Source organism: Ovis aries, chromosome 1 (assembly GCF_016772045.2).
Source record: "Ovis aries strain OAR_USU_Benz2616 breed Rambouillet chromosome 1, ARS-UI_Ramb_v3.0, whole genome shotgun sequence".
Lineage (NCBI taxonomy): Eukaryota > Metazoa > Chordata > Mammalia > Artiodactyla > Bovidae > Ovis > Ovis aries.
Genome location: NC_056054.1, coordinates 3,235,642 through 3,256,413, shown reverse-complemented (window position 1 = coordinate 3,256,413; position 20,772 = coordinate 3,235,642). Strand labels below are relative to the sequence as shown.

At 51.9% G+C, this 20,772-nt stretch overlaps 1 protein-coding gene and 1 long non-coding RNA gene across 7 annotated transcripts in view; one reads left to right on the top strand and one right to left on the bottom strand.

Annotated features, from left to right (window-relative positions):
- UBE2F (ubiquitin conjugating enzyme E2 F (putative)) overlaps window positions 1–8,280 on the top strand; it is a 45,335-nt gene extending 37,055 nt beyond the window's left edge. For all 6 annotated transcript variants that reach the window (XM_060398845.1, XM_015091823.3, XM_015091821.3 and 3 more), the window contains 4 exons: window positions 1,657–1,714; window positions 2,953–2,985; window positions 5,952–6,014; window positions 8,026–8,280. In XM_060398845.1, coding sequence (XP_060254828.1) covers window positions 1,657–1,714; window positions 2,953–2,985; window positions 5,952–6,014; window positions 8,026–8,076 — 205 coding nt within the window. In that variant the 3' untranslated portion in view covers window positions 8,077–8,280. The remainder of the gene's footprint in view (window positions 1–1,656; window positions 1,715–2,952; window positions 2,986–5,951; window positions 6,015–8,025) is intronic.
- A 287-nt stretch (window positions 8,281–8,567) lies between these two features.
- On the bottom strand, window positions 8,568–20,544 carry LOC105609220 (uncharacterized). The gene is made up of 2 exons (XR_003588767.2): window positions 20,380–20,544; window positions 8,568–8,855 (listed from the first exon to the last, which is right to left on the bottom strand). It is a non-coding gene; the product is annotated as an uncharacterized LOC105609220 (long non-coding RNA).
- Window positions 20,545–20,772: the final 228 nt, after the last annotated feature.

The following is a 20,772-nucleotide window of genomic DNA, read 5'->3' as shown; positions in this document are numbered from 1 at the left end:
CCCCCATCCCTACCTGGCCTCTGCAATCCACCCAGGATGCCCCCTCTAACGACCTTTACCCCGTCCCCTCTTATTTTAATGAGGCACACTCCTGCCACATGGTTGATTTTAGATAAAAGGGGAAACTATGATTAATGGAATTCACAGTGGGAGAATAATGTGGATGGCAGGCTTCAGAAAACTGCCCCACTTATATTTAAATGTCCTCTTTTGTGGTTTTTCTTTTCTACTTTTTTTGGCTGCACGCACGTGGCTTATGGGATCTTAGTTCGCTGGCCAGGATCAGTCCCAGGCCCTGGCAATGAAAGTGCGGAGTCCTAACCACTAGACCGCCAGGCAGTTCTCTCAGCGTCCTCTTTACCAAAACAATGTGCACAGGAGCACATGCCTGGAGCTTTTTATCCGTGGTGCCTGGGGCCCTGCCCTTCCAGGGCCAGATGGCCGGGAACCAGCCATTTCCTGCTTCTAGAGCTTGCTAACGTAGAGAACTGAAGAAGTCGTGTAGGGTGGGGGTGGAGGTGGTCTTCAAGTCAGTTTAGCCTGTGGGCTGTGTCTGTTTTGTGTCCCGCACGTTCTCTGGCAGGGCAGTGAGGCAGCTTGCAGGGCTCTGGAGCTGGCTCCCTGGCCGAGTCCTTGCCCACCCCTGGCAGCCGTGTGACCCGGTGGCCCAGCCGCTCCATCTGGAGCAGGTCTCCGGCGTGCTGTGTGCTCCCTTGCTGTGAGCTCATCCTCAGGCCCTGCCTCTGGGTCCTGTCCTCCCACCCTCTTCTCCCTGCAGAGAGCATCGGCACCTGTGAAAGGCTGTGTGCAAACTCTAACCGTCCTCCCTGCAGGCACGAGGATACCCACTTTCACATCCACTTTGGCTTTTGATAGTGAAAAATACATTTTATGAGTGTATTTTTTAAAAAAGACAGCTTCCCTTTTATCTATCTGCCCTTTAAGTATTGAAACTTCAGAAATCTGTGATCTTCAGTTTCAGATCCTAAGTGTCTTGTCTCCCCTCCTCCACTGAGAGTGGGTCCAGAGAGGGCGTTTCTCTGGTCACTTCTGCCATCTTCTGAGAAATCAGGTTATTAACAAAATATAATAGGAATTTAACAGATGGTCACCTGCTACAAAAGCTAGAAACCATGAAGGAAATAGTTGATAGATTTAGCCACGTTAAAATTAAAAACACACAATTTGAAAAAGAAAATATCAGCACAATTGCACCCCTTGTATGTAAACAGTCCTTGCAATTGATACGAAAAAGATGGGCCCCCCCCCCACTGGAAAAATGAGCTTTGGTTCCAAGTAGGGGATTCAGAGGAGGAGGCACACAGTGGGCAGAACACGTCTGGGACTGCTTGGTCTCCGTGGCGATGGGAGACGAGCACCTGGAAGCAAGGGGAGGCTGCTCGCCACTTCTCAGGCTGGCAGGGAGCAAAGCGTGCGTGTGTGTGTGTGTGGATAGGCTCCTGTTCCACTGGAGGGTACGTGTATCTGTACACCTTTCCCTGGTCCTTCAGCCATACGGAGACTGCAAACCACAGAGGAGAAGAAGGGCCCGGCGGACAGGAGCCGCTCCGTGCCGCTGCGCCCAGCTGCGCACCTGCGGCTGGTGGGCCTGTTGGCCGCACCTCACTCACCACTCTGCTTTTCCGTCTGTTTCAGCTTACTGAGAGAACACTCGATCGACGGCACCGGCTGGGCCCCCACAAGGACGCTGAAGGTGAAGTGCGGACCTCTGCCCGGGGCCTCCCCGTCTGGGAGGAGCCTCCCGGGAGGACAGCAGTGTGCACGCTGTCCCGTCCACACAGCTGGCCACCCTCCCCTCTCCCGCTGCCCTCACCGCCTGCCGGCCCTCCCGGGGCTCCCCCGCCCCGGTTCCCTGAGCGGGTTGGAGGGGCGTCAGGCCCTCTCTGCCCTTTGCCACGGGCGCTGCAATGCTTCACTGTCCTGCTCATCCTGCTGTTCCCCAGGCTTGCACAGTGGTCTCCCCTAACTCACTGCAGACTTGCTAGCAGTGGGTGGGGACAGAGGAGGGGTGGTGGGTGTGGCCAGGTGTGCTGGAGGGGGCGCCTCTCTGGGGCGGGGGCTGATCAGGGAGCCATAGGGGCTCAGGAAGTGGCTCCAGGTGTTTTGCCAGCATGGCTCTAGTGGGCTTCCAGGGTTGTGTCCTGGCACCCACGTGGCGCCACAGGCTGTGCATCCTCTCCGAGCTCTCCCATGCTGCTGCCCCCGGGCCCCCTGACTTTCTTCGCTGACCCTTAGCAGCAGCGTCCCGGCTTTTGGCCAGTGTTCAGTGAGTGGCAAGCAGCTCCCTGACTTCCACCATCTTCTTTGAGTAGTGAAGTGGCTCCACGGTGTCACAGCCCCTGCCTGTCTGCCGTGGGGTTGGTCCTGCCCAGAGGAGCACTCGGCTCAGACTGGGTCTGGGGGCAGTGGTGTTCCCAGCCTGCGTTTGGCTTCAGCGCAGAGATGTGGCCTTCTGAGCGAGGCCGTTTTCGTGGTGACCGTCCCCCTCCTCTTAACCTGAAGGGCCGCGGGCAGCACGTCGGCCTGCCTGAGGCTCTGGGCTGCCTGTCGTAGCGCACACGCTGTCTCCCTGCCTCTCTCTCCCGTAACATTTTCACACACGGCACCTTGGCTCAGTGAGGTATGGACAATAAAGGCCGTCTTCCCTGGAACCGCTCAGGCCTCAGTCTGTGCCGAGGCCAGGAGACGCGGGCAGCAGCTGGTCATGGAGCTGCGGCATTGGCTGCTGCCCCTGGTGGCGAGGGGGGCCTGAGAGGACTGGGCCTGTGTGCAGGCTCCGTTTCCCCGTGGTTCTTTGCTGATTAACTCTCTAGGCCCTGCCTTTTAAAACAACTTTGAAAAATCTAACCTTCATAATATGCTGATTTACTGGTTCATCTCTTGGAGACCACCCTCACCTGAAACTTGTTTTTTTCTTTCTTCTCATTTCAGGATGTTGTGTGGGGATTAAACTCTTTGTTTACTGTAAGTATGTTGACCAAAATTCCAAATTTAAAAAAATTTTTCTGTCTGCCGGTTTTAAAGATAGGGTTAAGGATAACACAAGGGAATTACTAAACCCCTCTCTTCTTTGGCACTTTTGTGAGTCAGAACAGTGAGTTAAGAACTGAGGGTGCTTTGAAGTGACCCGTGGGGAGAGAGCAGAGGGAGGGGAGAGGAGAGTGTCCCCACTGCCTTGGGGGCACCACAAGCCAGCTCCGTTCCCTGTGGTCTCCTCCGCTGGGTTAGGCTCCCCAGGGGAATGGCCGCCCCACACTCCACTCTGCTTCACTCCCAGGTGCCCTGGCTTGGATGAAGGAGCATGTAGTCACCAACCTTTAGGCTTTTCACAGTTAGCTGTTCCTTTGAGTTTTGACTTTTTGATCATCATTTCAGTTCAGTCGCTCAGTCATGTCCAACTCTGCAACCCCATGGACCACAGCACACCAGGCTTCCCTGTCCATCACCAACTCTTAGAGCTTGCTCAAACTCATGTCCATCGAGTCAGTGATGCCATTCAACCATCTTATCCTCTGTCATCCCCTTCTCCTCCTGCCTTCAATCTTTCCCAGCATTACCGTCTTTTCCAATGAGTCAGTTTTTCACGTCAGGTGGCCAAAGGATTGGAGTTTCAGCTTCAGCATCAGTCCTTCCAATGAATATTCAGGACTGATCTCCTTTAGGATGGACTGGTTGGATCTCGTTGCAGTCCAAGGGACTCTCAAGAGGCTTCTCCAACACCACAGTTCAAAAGCATCAATTCTTTGGTGCTCAGCTTTCTTTATAGTCCAGCTCTCACATCCATACATGAGTGCTGGAAAAACCATAGCTTTGACTAGACAGATCTTTGTTGGCAAAGTAGTGTCTCTGCTTTTTAGAACACTCTCTAGATTCGTCATAGTTTTCTTCCAAGGAATAAGTGTCTTTTAATTTCATGGCTGCAGTCACCATCTGCAGTGATTCTGGAACCCCAAAAATAAAGTCTGTCACTGTTTCCATTGTTTCCCCATCTATTTGCCATGAAGTGATGGGACTGGATGTCATGATCCTAGTTTTCTGAATGTTGAGCTTTAAGCCAACTTTTCACTCTCCTCTTTCACCTTCATCAAGAGGCTCTTTGGGCTTCCCTGGTGGCTCAGAGATTAAAGCGTCTGCCTGCAATGTGGGAGACCTGGGTTCGATCCCTGGGTCGGGAAGATCCCCTGGAGGAGGAAATGGCAACCCACTCTAGTATTCTTGCCTGGAGAATTCCACGGGCAGAGGAGCCTGGTGGGATACAGTCCACAGGGTCGCAAAGAGTCGGACACGACTGAGCGACTTCACTTCACTTCACTTTCTGCCATAAGGTTATCATCTGCATATGTGAGATTATTGATGTTTCTCCCAGCAACCTTGATTCCAGCTTGTGCTTCATCCAGCCCGGCATTTCACATGATGTACTCTGCTGTTGCTGCTGCTAAGTCACATCAGTCGTGTCCGACTCTGTGCGACACCCCATAGACGGCAGCCCACCAGGCTCCCCCGTCCCTGGGATTCTCCAGGCAAGAACACTGGAGTGGGTTGCCATTTCCTTCTCCAATGCATGAAAGCGAAGTCGCTCAGTCGTGTCCGACTCTTTGAGACCCCATGGACTGCAGCCCACCAGGCTCCTCCGTCCATGGGATTTTCCAGGCAAGAGTACTGGAGTGGGTCGCCAGTGCCTTCTCTGATGTACTCTGCATATAAGTTAAATATATTTGATCATAAAGGAGCTTTAAAAGAAATAAATTTCAAAGACCTGTCCTTGGGCAAGAAGAAGCTGTGCTACTTTGAGTAAAACCTCAGGTCCCTCCAGGAAAATAAGCCCATCCTGGACAGCCCACAAGACAGTCCCCTGCGTCCTTGCCCTGTCATCTTGAGCAAATAAAACACCCAGAGCCTCACAAGAGACTCTTCCATGCCTCATACTCACTATACAGTCGAGAAGACGAAGAGTTCTGTGTGTTTGGTATAGTCTTCTCTTCTGTACGCTTCATACTTCTGCCTGTTTCTAGGACTTGGAATCTAATTTCCCAGCTGTAAATGATCGTGGAGTTACAGGTTTTCCTTGCTCCATTCGTGACAGATTGGTCACAGCTTTGTTTATTTCCAGATCAGGAGTGCAGTCCCCAGGTTAAACATGTCTGCGGAGGAGAAATACCGTTTCTTTACAATGATCCAGTGATGGCTTTGGAAAGCAGTGACTCATCATAAGGACAAATCCTTCTACCCTGGTCTTTCAGAAGAGGAGTAGATAGTATGAAGATTAGATGTGGCCCCCGATCTGAGACCTGTGCTTGTTATTCTTGGTGGAGAGGCGGGCGGTGGAAGGACGGGAGGAGGGGAGCTCTCCCAGGGCTTTTCTGAGGTGGGAAGGTGCTTCCTCCTCAGGCCAGGGAACGCTGACCTAACGGCACTGTCCTCTGTCCAGTTTGGGTCCAGACATCATTCCTCCTGGGTTGTGAGTACAGTGCTTGGGGAGATGAGTTAAAAGATGAAGGGGAACCCAGGCAAGACCAGAATGAAAGCATAGCAGGCACAGCTGTTAATCACAAAATCAAGGGGAAAATGAGTTTCTAAGGAAAAACAATTTTTATTTATAAATGCTCATATTGAGAGTGGTTTGTCCTTCCCCAATTATAACAAATAGCATTAGAAATTAAGGTGATTGCTATTTCCTCACCAAACTGTGGAAAGTCATCTGTACACATTCCACCCTTCTCTCAGTCAACCATGAATCACCATTTTGGAAAAAATGTCTCACGTTCAATGCTTCTGCATCAAAAGAACTTCATTTCTCGGCAGTTTTCTCAACTCTCTGGGTCACTCTAACATTTGCTGATTAAATTTCTGTTGCCTGTTTCATAAAATGAAGAATGGTAACAGCAGAAAAACAGGTTCTTTCCACTGTTTACTCTGACTTTCTTTTTAAGGATCTGTTGAATTTTGATGATCCACTGAATATTGAAGCTGCGGAACATCATTTGCGAGACAAGGTAAGCTATTCACAGAAGATTCTAGGTTGATGTGTTTGGTGAAAATATAATTGCGTGTGCGAGCGTACGCTCAGTTGTATCTGACTCTGTGACCCGATGGACTGTAGCCCTCCAGGCTCCTCTGCCCATGGGGTTCTCCAGGAAAGAATACTGCATGGGGTGCCGTTTCCTTCTCCAGGGGATATTCTCGACCCAGAGATCAAACCTGAATCTCCTGCGTTGGCCGGCGGATGCTTTACCTGGTGCCACCTGGGAAGCCTAAAAAGAGAATTAACTGCCCCCTTGAGTAGATAAGGATGAAATTGAGAATGGTGGAACCCAGGATTGGAGCTTAAAGCATTTATAATTGATGTGTTATAATCAATGTGCCTGGTCTCAGGAAAATGTTTGATCCCAGGTCAGACAGGGGTGTTCCTATAAGGTGTGATTTCCTAGCAGAGTTCAGTGAGTGACTGACAACAGGCAACTCTTGCTTCACCCCGTGACAGTGTAGGAATGCAGGCAGGAGGATGGAGGCGGCCCCCAGCCCTCACACTGCAGGCTCTGTCCCGCCTGCCCCAAGACCCATTCCTTCTGCCCACAGCTCCACGCGGGAGGGGCTCACCTTGTCCCTCATTTGCTGTGAGAAAGCAAGGCCAAAAAGAAGGGAGAAGACCCGCCAGGAGGGGGCAGAGCTCGGGACTTAAGCCCGGAGTTCTGGCCTTCTCGGCGGCCTCAGACAGAGGAGCAAGGGGGGCTGCAGGGCCTGTTGGGGAGGACTGCTCATCTGGAGGGGCGGGGAGACCAGAAGGGCCTCAGGCTCAGCCGGGCCGGCAGCCCCGCCCTCAGTGTGACCGCGGGCACCTGTGCTCCCGCGGTCACACTGAGGGCGGGGCTGCCGGTGGGATCATCACTCCACCCCGAGAGCTTTGGCCCCGGGAGCAGATGGTACTGTGGGCTTCGGGGCGCTGTGGACGTGGATCTTGTGAGTTTTGCTGAAGGCGGCCAGGGCTCCCGTGCAGCCTGTGTCGGCTGTGGGCTGGTGAGGGGCTCCATGCGCAGCCCTGGGCCAGCTGGTGCCGGTCACAGATCTCCCCTTCCTCAGCCCAGAGCCCGCCCCCACCTGCAGAGTGAATTCACGGCCTCCCTAGTGGCCCTTGCTGAGGCCTCCTGGTCACCAGTAGAGGGCGCTCGTCAGGCCCCGGGCTGTGTGTGTCCCTGGATGCTGGTGAAGGGGGGCACCCTGTGGGCAGCAGTGCGGGGAGGAGGGCAGTTGGGAACCCACCTTGAGCTCACACGCTGCCCCAGCAAACGTGGGCAGGCCTTCTGAGGTGAACGAGCTCCAAGTACTCTTGTGGCTCAGACAGTCCCGGGGCCCTTCCCAGTCCTGCAAGGCCGGGGAATTCTGCTCCTAACCTTAGAGAGAGAAGACCTAGGGACACACTTGCGGCGTTGGCTCAGATGGGAGGTGGCTTTCCTGCTCGTGCTGGCCTGGGAGGGGCCTGCGTCCATACGGCCTTTTTACACCTGAGGGATCAGCCCGGCGCCAGGTAGCTTTTGCTTGTTGCCCAAGGAGGCGACTCTGTTCAAGGCCCCCTCTTCTCTCGGGCAGGGTTGGCACCCTGATGGCCCGCCGCACCTGGATGGTAGGTAGGAGGGTCCTGGGAAGGTGGATCTGGACACAGGGCTTTCCCGAGAGCAGCAGCCGGAATCCGTTTGCGGTCCAGAGCACTGGCCTGACCCACGTGGGGACCTTGACTGCACTGGGCATCTCTTCCGTCTGCAGAACGAAGGGTCTTCAGTTCCCTTACGCCCAGAGCATGTTGGCATCCCCACCCCGGCACCCCGAGTGGCAGGGAGGCAGCACTCTGCCCGCGGGTCTCTGCGCATCCTGCCCCTTGGTTACCGGGGGATGAGGCTGGGCCCTCCACACACTCCCCAGAGCTCACGGGGGCCCTTGGCTCGGGGGTGCCTCACTTGTCCCCAGAGAGTCACTCTCCCATGACTCACGGCCCTGATTCCCACCCCGCAGGAGGACTTCCGGAATAAAGTGGAGGACTACATTAAGCGCTATGCCAGATGATACGGGGAGAGGACTGCAGGGCCGCGGACTGTGCGTGAGAAGATGGGCTCCACCCGAAACCAGAGGAGCCTCTCCCCGATCTTCAGCTCCCCTCAGTCCCGCTAGCTCCTCCGAGTCCTGTGACCGTGTTGTCCTGAGGAAGAACCTCTTCACGACCGCCCATTGTAGCCGGAGAGTTCCACATAAATACAGCCAGAAAATGTGTCTGGGGTTCTAAAGAGTTGTCTGCTTACCTTAACATGTTTACTTTTTTGAAACTGTACTGTATAGGCTGTTGATGAGAATGAACTCAGCGTCGAGGCTAGAGCTGCTTCTCCCCTCCCCCGTCAGTCCCGCGCAGGTGATGCTGATGCTCAGTGTAGCCCGCAGATTGGCCGTCAGAAACCCGCTACAAACTGTGATTGGTGCGAAGTCTCTTAGCTCCTCCCACGAATGTCGGCCCTGCCTAGGTGTCGTGAAGCTTCCCAGAATGCAGAGTCATTCACTGTAGATCTCTTACTGAAATGCGTATTTTATTTAATGTAAGTATATTTTGGAACAGATTTGTAATTTGTACAATTTAATGCTTTAATTATTTTTTTCTATTCTCATTTAGTTTGTATCTTCATTGTATAGAGCAGACAGATGTTGGGTCAAGCAACTATGGAGAAATACAAAGAAAATATGAAAGGCACAGTATTCATTGTGTCCAAATACACCAAGAATCTGGGTTTTAAAAAATCAGCTCGTTTCCAGGTCCAGATGGGGCAAAGAAGCTTCGGGATCCTTTGCAGCTAGATCTGGAAGATTTAAAAGAAAAGCAAGGTCATGTGCTGCCCAGAGGACCCTGGCTGCAGCCCAGCCCACCCAGGGGCTAAGGTGCTCCTGTGTGGTGACCCGCCTGTGAGCCAGTGTGCACGGAGCCTTACGTTCTGGGACCTGGAGGGAGACCTCGGGCAGCAGCCTGAGACCCTGACACTGCACCTGTGGCCCTCTGAGGTATTGGCAAGATTTGGGGGTATTCCCGTGCTCCCAGGCCCCTGGGTCTCCGGAGCGGTTCTCCTAAGCCTTGGCGAACCAGGAGTCAGGCGGCACACTTCAAAGTAAGAACAGGGAAGAGAGGTGAGTGGGTTTACTGCGGTGTTAGACATCGGAACCACTGGAATCAGTTTCCTCTGCTGCTTGCCAGACGCTCAGGTTTAACTGACAGCCTCCTCAGGCCTCTGGACTGCCCCGTCTGCCATCTGCCTGGTCTGGTTGGTTCCTCTTAGTTTATAGCATTATCTCTGATTATGAGATCAGTCTGTCCAGGAAGGGATTGGGGCCACACTTCCCACTGGTCATTAGGAACCCTGCCCGTTAGACAGGAGGGTGACCCAGCTACTGGGCCACTGTGTCTGGTGCACGGAGCGGGGGGGGGGGGGGGGGGGGGTGGAGTGGCATCTTTGACCAGGCCTGTCAGGACAAGCGTCCTGGGAGAGGGACCCCAGTCACATACTTCTCACTGGAACCCAAAGTATCACGGAACTCCCCCACAGACCACAGAGCCACCCTCTGCTACGTGGGTCAGGAGAGCAGCAGCCGGTGGTCCACATGCCCCGGGGCACACTGCTCCCTGCCAGCTCCTGCCCGACTCCCTAGGTCACACCCCCTAGCTGTCCAGCCAGCCCGCCCAGTGGTGCAGATGGAGGTGGAAGAAATGAAACATGGGTAATGTGGGGCAGACACTGCTCACTGGACAGGGTGAAAGGGATAAGGCTCCTTGTCGGTTCTGACCTCACACACAGGTCTCTGCTCATCAGGGGTCAAGCAGTTCTTCAAAAGTGACACTCCCACATTCTGGATCATCCCTTTCTGTCTGGTGGCCCTCCCTCAGAGGCACCCTACCCCCAACCCCACCCCATCTTGTTAAAGAGCTCACCTAGCTTGGCCCATGGCCCATGGTGCCATCCTGGGTGCCTGCCCAGCAGGCCCCACAGCAGCTTTTGGTGCCTGTGGGACACTGATCTCTGGGACTTTGGCTTCTTGGGGTCTTTTCGCACGCTTAGGCCACAGAAACATTTCTGGCCATAGTGCCTGTGCCTGCCAACCCAGGGCAGTTGGTGATGTCTCATCTGCCAGGGGTGGGGCTGCTGGGCTCTGGGCACCCCGACGGCCCTGGAGCCAGCTGGGGTGGTGCCGTGTCCCCAGGCTGCTGCTGCTTAGGATCGCATGCATCAGCTGCGTGGTTTTCAGGCACACTTGACGTGGAGATGGCTCCAGGGTAGCCCTGGCAGGAGGAGAAGCTCGCGTCTCCCCTCTTCCCTTCCCTTGGACAGACCGCCTGCAAGCTGCCTCTGGGAGGAGCCAGGGCCAGCGTTACTCAGGTGCTGAGCACTGACCTCCTGGCTGTGTCTCTCCCTGCAGCCCAGGATGTCACGTGTCCTGGTGTGCTTTTCAGCTGCTGTGTCTGTTGCCCAATGCCAGCCTCAGGGAGCAGTCTTGGGTAACTTCACAAGATGCCCTGCTTTACCTGCCCTCCTCTCCAAGTCCTGAAAGCCCCAGAGGCCTGCCTATCTGACCTCTGGCACTCAGACTAAGCCAGGTGGTGCACATGCTGGAGAAGTCTACAGTACGAGATCTGTGGGAAGACCTTGTGCTATTCAGACTGTTTGCAGTAGCTAACACTTGGAATGTCGTCTTTGGAAGGAACGCGTCCCTTCATGTTTGCCAGTCTCAGTGTTCCATGGGTATTTTCCTCTGCCCTTGTTCCATGCCTGGGGACTCACAGGAAGACGTCACGGTTCCAGGAGGGAGCAGGCCTTCCCCACGGTGTGGCCACAGTCAGGCCAGTCTCAGCAGAGTCCCAAGTCTGCTCTCAGGACATCTGGCGGCAGAGGCACCAGAAACAGATTGAACTGACTTGCTGGGCTCTGAAGCTTAGCAAAATTATCTCAGAGGCCAAACTCCCAGGCGGTGGTGACCACCATGATGGGTCACGTGTCTTCAGGGGACAAGCCTGGGTTGCTGTGTTACCCCACCCTTTCTTTCTTGAACTGCGGGTGGGAAAAAAATTCTGGTTGCCGTCGGACGTTTTGCTGTGATGATCAAGTCAAGCAGAATTTTTTCATACAAGAAGCCCAACAAGGCGTTAACCAACAACTGCAGCTTTAACAAGATCCTTCACGGCTGGTATAGTCTGTTCCAGGATCATTTCACTTCCATCCACTTAAAAATGTTTAATCTTGGAAAGTCAGGTTTGCTCCAAGTTCAATTTCTTCATAAAGTGTGTGTAGTAAAATGCTATTGATACATAGTAAAATAATGTTTTCCTTTTCCTTTGCTGAAGAACCTCTCCTTCCCTGCTCCTACAGCCCTGCCTCAAACAAATCCAGCAGATTGGAGGGGCCCAGTTCAGAGGAGTCCACATCACCCGCTGAAGTTCTCACTCATGCCCTGGGGTTCCACAGGTTACCAAAGTGACTTACCAAAAGAACTGTGGTTGGGCAAATGTTCTTCAAAAAACCCAGAGATGGAGGCATTTGGGGGCCTTGCACTGTTAAGAATATCTGTTTCCTCATGTCAAGCTGTATAAACAACTGAATTACCATCTCTTTTTTAAATCCATCTTAGGGCTTTTTCACTTTGATCACCAGTCACACTGGGCCAGAGTTCTTCTGGTAAATTCACTGGTGTTCTGGTTTTTGTCTTTTTAAACTTACGGGCAGTTATAAGAATCCCTGGAGTTGCAAGAGTCCCCAGTGCTGCAGGAGACTATGGACAGGGCTGTGCTGTGCAGACCGGGCCAGGTGGTGGTCGGGGGCCCGGGGAGAGGGTCGGCATCCCCACAGCTCAGGGCCCAGGATGCTCACCCCTGCGTGGCCCCAGGGAGGCCCTGCAGTCGCTCCCACAGGCCATGCATGGTGCTTGATGGCAAAAGATCATTTTGCGTAAACCATTCATTATCTGACAGCTCTTTCTGAAATGTATTCCGGGACTTCCTTGGTGCTCCACTGGTGACAACCCCAGGCTCCCAGTGCAGGGGGCCTGGGTTCGATCCTTGGTCAGGGAACTAGATCCCACATGCTGCGACTAAAGGTCCTGCATGCCACAATGAAGATCAGAGATCCCACGCCTGCAGCTAGGACCCAGTGCAGCCAAATAAAAACATAAAAATGGAATTTACTCCAGCGTCAATAACCTGTTCATCTGCGTCCTCCCCTCCCCTCACCTGGATGAGGGTGGGTGCCGTGAGCTCAGTGCAGTGCTCAGGAGAAAGAGCCTTGCTTCCTGCTCCTACACAGCTTCGGCCTCAAGAGTCTGAGAGATGACGCCTGTGTCCTGGGTGAGCACAGTGTCACGGCCACGTGTCTGGCGGCCCCAGTGACCAGGGTGTGACACAGACCACAGTCCCCGAAGAACAGCAGCGGGGGAGGCGGGGGGGGGGTGGGGGGCAGCCACACACCCACTGAGACCAGAGCAGACACAGGGCAGTGGCCCCACGTGTGGCCACCGGGGCTTCCTACAGCTTTCCCGCGCCTCCAGAGGAGGCACTGGCCTGGCATCCGGAGCCCACGGCCGCTGGGCCCATCTTTCTGCCTGCTGCTGCACCCAGGACCCTGGCTTTACTGCCGTGGGGAGGCCTGTCCCACCCCAGCCTCAGCATCCTGCCTGGGGCTTCCTTCTGGATTCAGTTCAGGTGGTGCCCGTGTGGCCCGCCGGTCTCACAGGCTGGTGGACAGTCTTGCGGTGTCCTCACCTCGCCCAGGCTTCCAGAAGCACCAGGGGAGGTCTGCACCTGCCCGTGTGTCCATTTCTGCCTGTGCGAGCATCAGTCAGCTCCTGGAGCACAGGGCCTCCTCTTCACTGCAGGCAATGACTGAGTCTTATGATGTAATGATTGATGGTAGGTGGGTGCAGCGGGAACTTGAGAGCATGAGTCCACCAGAGGCAAGCCTACTCGGCACAGGCCCCTGCCTGGGGGCGGGAAACGCCGGCCAGCCCAGGCCAGCTGGGCCAACAGACCCCCCAACCTTCAGTGACAGGTGCCGTCTCAACAGTTTGCCTTGCTTGAGTAAATGGGCCTCTGGAAAAATCCTGCTGAGGAAGAAGGAATAATGTCCAGCAGACTTGGGATAAACATGGTAATGGAAACCAAGTGTAGGATTTAAAGAAGCTTTTCCAGGGGGCAAAAAAATCCATCTCCTTAGGAAAATGCAGTAAATGGCACCTTTGACCCCAAATCAAAAAGTCCTAAGGCGACCTAATGGTTAAGAATCCACTTGTCAGTGCAGGGGACTCGGGCTCAAATCTCCGATCTGGGAATCGTCTACATGCAGCCGAGCAACTCAACCCTTGCCCCACAAATACCGAGCCAGTGCTCCAAGGCCCGCAAACCGCAGCTGCTGAGCCCATGCACCGCAACTACTGAAGCTCACACACCTAGAGCCGGTGCTCCACGAGAGAAGCCACCGCAGCGAGAAGCCTGCACGCTGCAGCAGGGTAGCGTCCGCTCATCAACTAGAGAAAGCCCACACGCAGCAACGAAGACGCAGCACAGTCAAAAGCAGATTTTTTAAAAAAGTAATAAATGCACAACGGTACAGGGCAGGTCGATGCTGGCAAAATAGACCAACAATGATCAGTGATGTGGAGACAAACTTGGTTAGCTCTCCAGGAAGGACACAAAGAGACAAAAGTCATCTGTAGAGACGACAACAGGGCAGAGGGGCTTGTCCGTGTGGCTAAGATGGATTAACCTCCTCTCTGTGCCAGGAACAGGGAAAAAGGTAAAAAATACATTCCTTACCATAAATCACAGTGTCTCAGTTAGTCATTCAGTTCAGTTCAGTCCAGTCGCTCAGTCATGTCCAACTCTTTGCAACCCCATGAATCACAGCACGCCAGGCCGCCCTGTCCATCACCAACTCCCGGAGTTCACCCAGACTCACGTTCATCAAGTCGGTGATGCCATCCAGCCATCTCATCCTCTGTCGTCCCCTTCTCCTGCCCCCAGTCCCTCCCAGCATCAGAGTCTTTTCCAATGAGTCAACTCTTCGCGTGAGGTGGCCAAAGTACTGGAGTTTCAGCTTTAGCATCATTCCTTCCAAAGAAATCCCAGGGCTGATCTCTTTCAGAATGGACTGGTTGGATCTCCTTGCAGTCCAAGGGACTCTCAAGGGTCTTCTCCAACACCACAGTTCAAAAGCATCAATTCTACGGTGGTCAGCTTTCTTCACAGTCCAACTCTCACATCCATACATGACCACTGGAAAAACCATAGCCTTGACTAGATGGACCTTTGTTGGCAAAGTAATGTCTCTGCTTTTGAATATGCTATCTAGGTTGGTCATAACTTTCCTTCCAAGGAATAAGCGTCTTTTAATTTCATGGCTGCAATCACCACCTGCAGTGATTTTGGAGCCCCCCAAAATAATGTCTGACGCTGTTTCCACTGTTTCCCCATCTATCTGCCAGGAAGTGATGGGACCAGATGCCATGATCTTAGTTTTCTGAATGTTGAGCTTTAAGCCAACTTTTTCACTCTCCTCTTTCACTTTCATCAAGAAGCTTTTTAGTTCCTCTTTACTTTCTGCCATAAGGGTGGTGTCATCTGCATATCTGAGGTTATTGATATTTCTCCTGGCAATCTTGATTCCAGCTTGTGCTTCTTCCAGCCCAGCGTTTCTCATGATGTACTCTGCATGTAAGTAAAATAAGCAGGGTGACAATATACAGCCTTGGCATACTCCTCTTCCTATCTGGAACCAGTCTGTTCCATGTCCAGTTCTAACTGCTGCTTCCTGACCTGCATATAGGTTTCTCAAGAGGCAGGTCAGGTGATCTGTATTCCCATCTCTTTCAGTTAGTCATTAGGGAGATGCAAATCAGGGCCACTTCACACCCCTGAGGACGGCTAAAATAAAATTTAAAAAACAGACATCAGATGTTGCTGGGGATGTTGAGAAATCAGAATCCTCATACACTGCTGATTAGAATGGCAAATGGGGCAGCTCCTTTTAAAAACATTCTGGGAGTTCTTCAGGTTAAATATACAGGACCCACACTGAGACTTCCCTGGTGGCCCAGTGGTGAAGAATGTGCCTGTCAATGCAGGGGTCTCGGGTTCACTCCCAGGTTGGGGAACTAAGATCCCACATGCCAAGGGGCAACAAAGCATGAAAGGCAGCCAGTGAGCCTGCACGCTCTAGAGCCTGAGCATAGGAACTAGAGAAAGCCCATGCACCGCAACAATTTATCATAGTCAAAGACTGGATACACTGCAAATGCCCATCAAGTGATGAATGGGAAAACGAAATATGGAATAGCCAGGCAAAGGAACAGTGAACATCAACAAAAAGGAATTACTGATACATGCTACAACATGGGCTGAAACCTTGAAAACAGTATCCTAACTGAAAGAAGCTAGACACAAAAGGCCACAGGCTTTATGATTCCATTTATATGAAATACCCAGACAGGCAAATCTACAGAAATAGAAAGTAGCTAGTTGTTGCTAGGGCTATGGCGAAGAGGAAATGGAGACTGACTGCTAATGAGTGCAGTGTTTCTTGTTGGGGGTGATGAAAATGTGCTAGATGTACTTAGTTGCATAACCTAGGAATACCATACACTTTAAAAGGGTCAATTTTATGGTATATGGAACATTATGAAGAAATGAAGGTGTCATACTGGAAAATGTTCAAATTATCCACAAGAAGACAAGCAAAGAGAAAAGAGTTGAGAACCACATGAAACAAATAGAAAATAAATAATAAAATGGTAGATTTAAGATTTATTACCATTGATAATTAAATGTAAATGGTCTAATACACTAAAAGACCAAAGATTTGCAGAGTGGATTACTCTGGTCTGGGGAGATGTTACCATTGTGGAAAACTGAGTTAAAGGACTTTGTATCATTTTTACAACTGCATGTAAACCTGTAAGGGTCCCAATAAAATTTTTAGTTAAGAGTCTTGAGAGTCCCTTGAGAGTCCCTTGGACTGCAAGGAGATCCAACCAGTCCATTCTGAAAGAGATCAGCCCTGGGATTTCTTTGGAAGGAATGATGCTAAAGCTGAAACTCCAGTACTTTGGCCACCTCACGCGAAGAGTTGACTCATTGGAAAAGACTGATGCTGGGAAGGATTGGGGGGAGGAGGAGAAGGGGACGACAGAAGATGAGATGGCTGGATGGCATCACCGACTCGATGGACGTGAACCTGAGTAAACTCCGGGAGTTGGTGATGGACAGGGAGGCCTGGTGTGCTGCGATTCATGGGGTCGCAAAGAGTTGGATACGACTGAGCAACTGAACTGAACTGAACTGAATACACCCAGCACCCAAGAAGGTAAAATTTACAATGCCTAGTATTCAACACAAAACTTCAAGGTATGCAAGAAGCAAGTAAATAACAGCCACGGTCAGAGGGGAGAAAAAAGTCAGTCTATAGAAACACAGCCTATCAAATATGATAGCATGAATGGATCAGAGCGTTAAAACAACTCAAGATGATAAAGAAAAGACTACTCGTGTTAAGTCAAGATGTGGAAAATATAAGACACAAATTCAGTTTTCTGAAGAAAAACACAGATGTGATGAAAAGTATACCAGATGGGTTTAACAACAGGTTACATACTGCTGAAGAAAAGACTTATGAACTGGAAGATGGCAAAAAAAAAATGAAAGATGGTGGGTGGCAGTATATCTAAGGAGAAAACACTCAGAACTCGGGCGAGCTGTGCGCAAACTTCATGCAGCCCAGCAAACTTGTAATTGGAGTTTCCAAAGGAGCAGGGGAGAGAGAAAAGCATTTGAAGATTTAATTACCAAAAGCTTTCCAAATTGATAAATGCTCCAAGCCCACAGACACCAGGTCAACAACTTCAAAGCACAAGAACATGAGGGAAACTACATCGTATCACATTCTACATTGCTTAAAATCAGTACCAGAGCAAAAATATTAAAAAGCAGTCAAGAATTAAAGACACATCATGTAAAAAGGAACGTAGAAAAGGGTGGTTGCACGTTTCCCGTTGGAAAGAATGTGAGCAAGCAAACGGTGGAGAAAAAAAAAACTTTATTGAAAGAAAAATCTCAAGCAAGAATTCTGTATCTGGGGAAGGTATCAAAGCTGAAGGCAAAATAAAGATGTTTCTCATATGTACAAAAGCTGAAAGTCATGCCAGCAGATGAACACTGCAAGGAACTTTGAACAAAGTCCTCAGACATCATATCAAGTGGGAATATGGAACCACATCAGGGTTTCTCAACCTCAACACTAAGCTGACGCTTAGGCCAGATGTGGCTCCCAGGTGGACTATCCAGTGCACTGTAGGGTGGTTAACGCACAGATGGCCTCCAGTCCAGTTCAGTTCAGTTCGGTCGCTCAGTCGCATCCGACTCTGCAACCCCATGAATTGCAGCACTCCAGGCCTCTCTGTCCATCACCAACTCCCAGAGTTCACACAGACTCACGTCCATCGAGTCAGTGATGCCATCCAGCCGTCTCATCCTGTGTCGTCCCCTTTTCCTCCTGCCCCCAATCCCTCCCAGCATCAGAGTCTTTTCCAATGAGTCAACTTACGAGCTATTAATAGATCCCACAACTGAGCAACTTCACTTTCAGTTTTCACTTTCATGCACTGGAGAAGGAAATGGCAACCTACTCCAGGGTTCTTGCTTGGAGAATCCCAGGGACGGCAGAGCCTGGTGGGCTGCCGTCTATGGAGTCACACAGTCGGACAAGTCTGATGCAACTTAGCAGCAGCAGCAGAGGGGGAAAAAAATCACTCCTGGTTAAGAATCACCTTTCATATTTTGCATCTCTGTGTTTTTGACCAATGATCTGACAGAATTCCTCTGCTTGGGTATTTAACACATTAATTCACTCTTTATGCCTGTTCTATTCAGCCTATTTATTGATTTTTTCAAAAATGGACTTTATTTTTCAGAGCAGTTTTAAAGGTTTCCAGAGAAAATGAGCAGAACAGAGTCCCCCTATCACCCTATTCCCTACCCATCTACCTCCTCTACTACTGACGTCACACAGATATAAGACATTTGTTAACAACCGCTGAACCTCCACGGATACATCATTGTCATCCACAGTCCCTAGCTGACACTGGGGTCCACTCTTGGTGTCTGACATTATATGAGTTTCCACAAACATATAATGACATGCATCTATTGTTATAGCATCATTTACAGTGGTTTCACTGCCCTAAAACATTCTCTGTGCTCTGCCTGTTCATGCTTGTCTGACTCCCTATCCTTGGCAACCCTATTGAGTGGTTTTTTTTTTTTTCACACTTTCTTTTTTAAAATTTTGATTTATTTCTGTGACTGTGTCACGTCTTGGTTGTAGTCCAAGATCCGTGTTGCCTCACGCAGGATCTCCCGTTGTGGGACGCGGGCTCAGCAGTTGCAGAGCTCGGCCTTAGTGGCTCCACTGCATGTGGGATCTTAGTTTCCCCACCAGTGATCAAACTCACATCCCCTGCATTGCAAGGCAGATTCTTAACCACTGGACCATCCGGACCATCAAGGAAGTCCCCCCTATTGAGTTTTAAAATCTCAATTATTATAGCTTTCATCCAGTTGTTTAACTGTTGCTTGTTCTTATGACTGCCTTTTTAAAGAAATAAGATGCTCCCTTAACTCCTTGAAGGGGACAACAGAGGATGAGATGGTTGGATGGCATCACCGACTCGATGGACATGAGTTTGAGTAAGTTCTGGGAGTTAGTGATGGACATGGAAGCCTGGTGTGCTGTAGTCCATGAGGTCACAAAGAGTTGGACATGACTGAGTGACTGAACTAACTGAACTGACTCCTTGTAGACCTTTCCTCTCTGAGGACTTACTCTGCTTTATGACTTTTCCCCCTTAGGTGTGAGCTCTGTTTGCTGCATTTACTATTTCACTGCCACGGAGATGGCATTTCCTCAAATATTTGATCTTTACTGGACACTGATTTCATAATTACCCTCTGCAGGCATCTGCTGAGTGTGTGACCAGCCCACTCCTTATCATGTGGTTGATACCGCTTTTAGGAAGAGTGGAGTCCAGGCCATGGTCCTGAGTGTGGGGCACTCTCAACTCTAGTCTCCATCACTACCTTCGATGTATCCATCTGGAACCACAAACCTCTAACTGCTGCCTAACTAGTCCAAGGAGGGCTGGATCAGTCCCCTCCAGCTCCCATCCTGACAGCCTTCCATACAGAGAATGAAGCCTGCCCCCCACCTGTCAACTTCCCCACCCACCTCTGCTCTTAACCTCCTAGCTGCTCACTGCCTCCAGGACTTTTTACCTCTTCTTCATCTTCAGCCTCCTTGTTAGCTGCCTTCTTGAAGCCCCGTCATCCTGTGCCCCTTCTTACCACCGTCCTCAACCTTCTAAGAGCTGACTACATCCTCCACCTCTTCCTGTCTCCTTGCTTCCTCGGGGCTGCACTCTCACCCTCCCCAACAGCTCTCATGAAATTCCTTTCACAAAACCATGAGTAGTTCCTGCCCGTTATATACAGTAGACACTTCAGACTTCCTCTCAACTACTACCTGTGCTCTTGACACCCTTCATTCTGTTTCCTCTTTTCACTGGCCCTGAGCTTCTGTTTATCTATTTGCTTCTTAAATTTTCATGCGTCTTTTGCTCCAGACTGCATTTGGCAAGACAAGAGCTCGGTTTGCATGCAGGAATGAAAGGAAATAAAGGAATGAAAGGAAAGAGGCTTGCTGAGCTGCAAAAGACAACTTCGGGATCCTGCCAGGAGATAACATTGAGCAAGCCTACGAAAAATCCAGCTAAAATTCAATTTCTTGGCAAAGCATCCCTGCGTTCAAATTCTGGCCCCATTCCTCCCCGGGTGAAGGTGGGCAAGATGCTGGCCTTTCCTCTAACTGGACATCCTCGCGTGTAAGGTGGAGCTACCAGGTACCTACTGGATAAAGGTGATGCCAAGACGAAACCAGTGAATACACAAAAGGCGCTTGGAACACCGCCTGGCACACGCTCGGCGCTCAAACTCAGAAACTTAACTTGCCAAAAGGGCAAGAGACGGTGGGTGGCTCATCAGCATTCAGGAATCTGCATCCTCGCCCTCTCACCGCTTTCGCAACCGACTCGCGTTACAGTCCGCGGCGGTCGGCGGGATGCACGAACGCTAGACACTCCCATCCGACAGGTCGTGCTCCGCCGGCCGGGGCGCCTTCCGGTCCGCGCACCGGCGCTACTCCTCCCCTCGCTCCCGCGTGCCCGGTGGCGCCCCCTCTCCCTAGGCCCGCCAGACCCCTGCCCCGCGTGGTGTTCCTCCGGTCTCGCCTAGCCCCTCAGACCCACCCTCGCGAGACGAGCCCGAAGTCACCACGCAGAGGGTCGGGTCACGGTGGAGGCACAGGGTGCGGCCTACCGGCCTCGGCTGACCGCGGATCCAGCTCCAGCCGAGCGGACGTAGTCGGACCGGCGACCGAAGCCGCACCAGCCAGGGTCGGGCGCCTCCTCCTTGCGCGCCGCCGCTGTGACCACGCCCCCGGGACGCGCTTGAAGCCCCGCCCCCAGCCCGTCTCCTCAGCGCGCGCGACCGGGGACCCCGCCTCCCCGCGGAGCACCTCCCCCTAGCGCGCCGCCAGCCCGCCCGCGCGCCGCCGACGTGACCACCCCCGTGACGCATTTGAAGCCCCGCCCCCAGCCCGTCTCCTCACTGCGCGCGACCGGGGACCCTGCCTGCCCGCG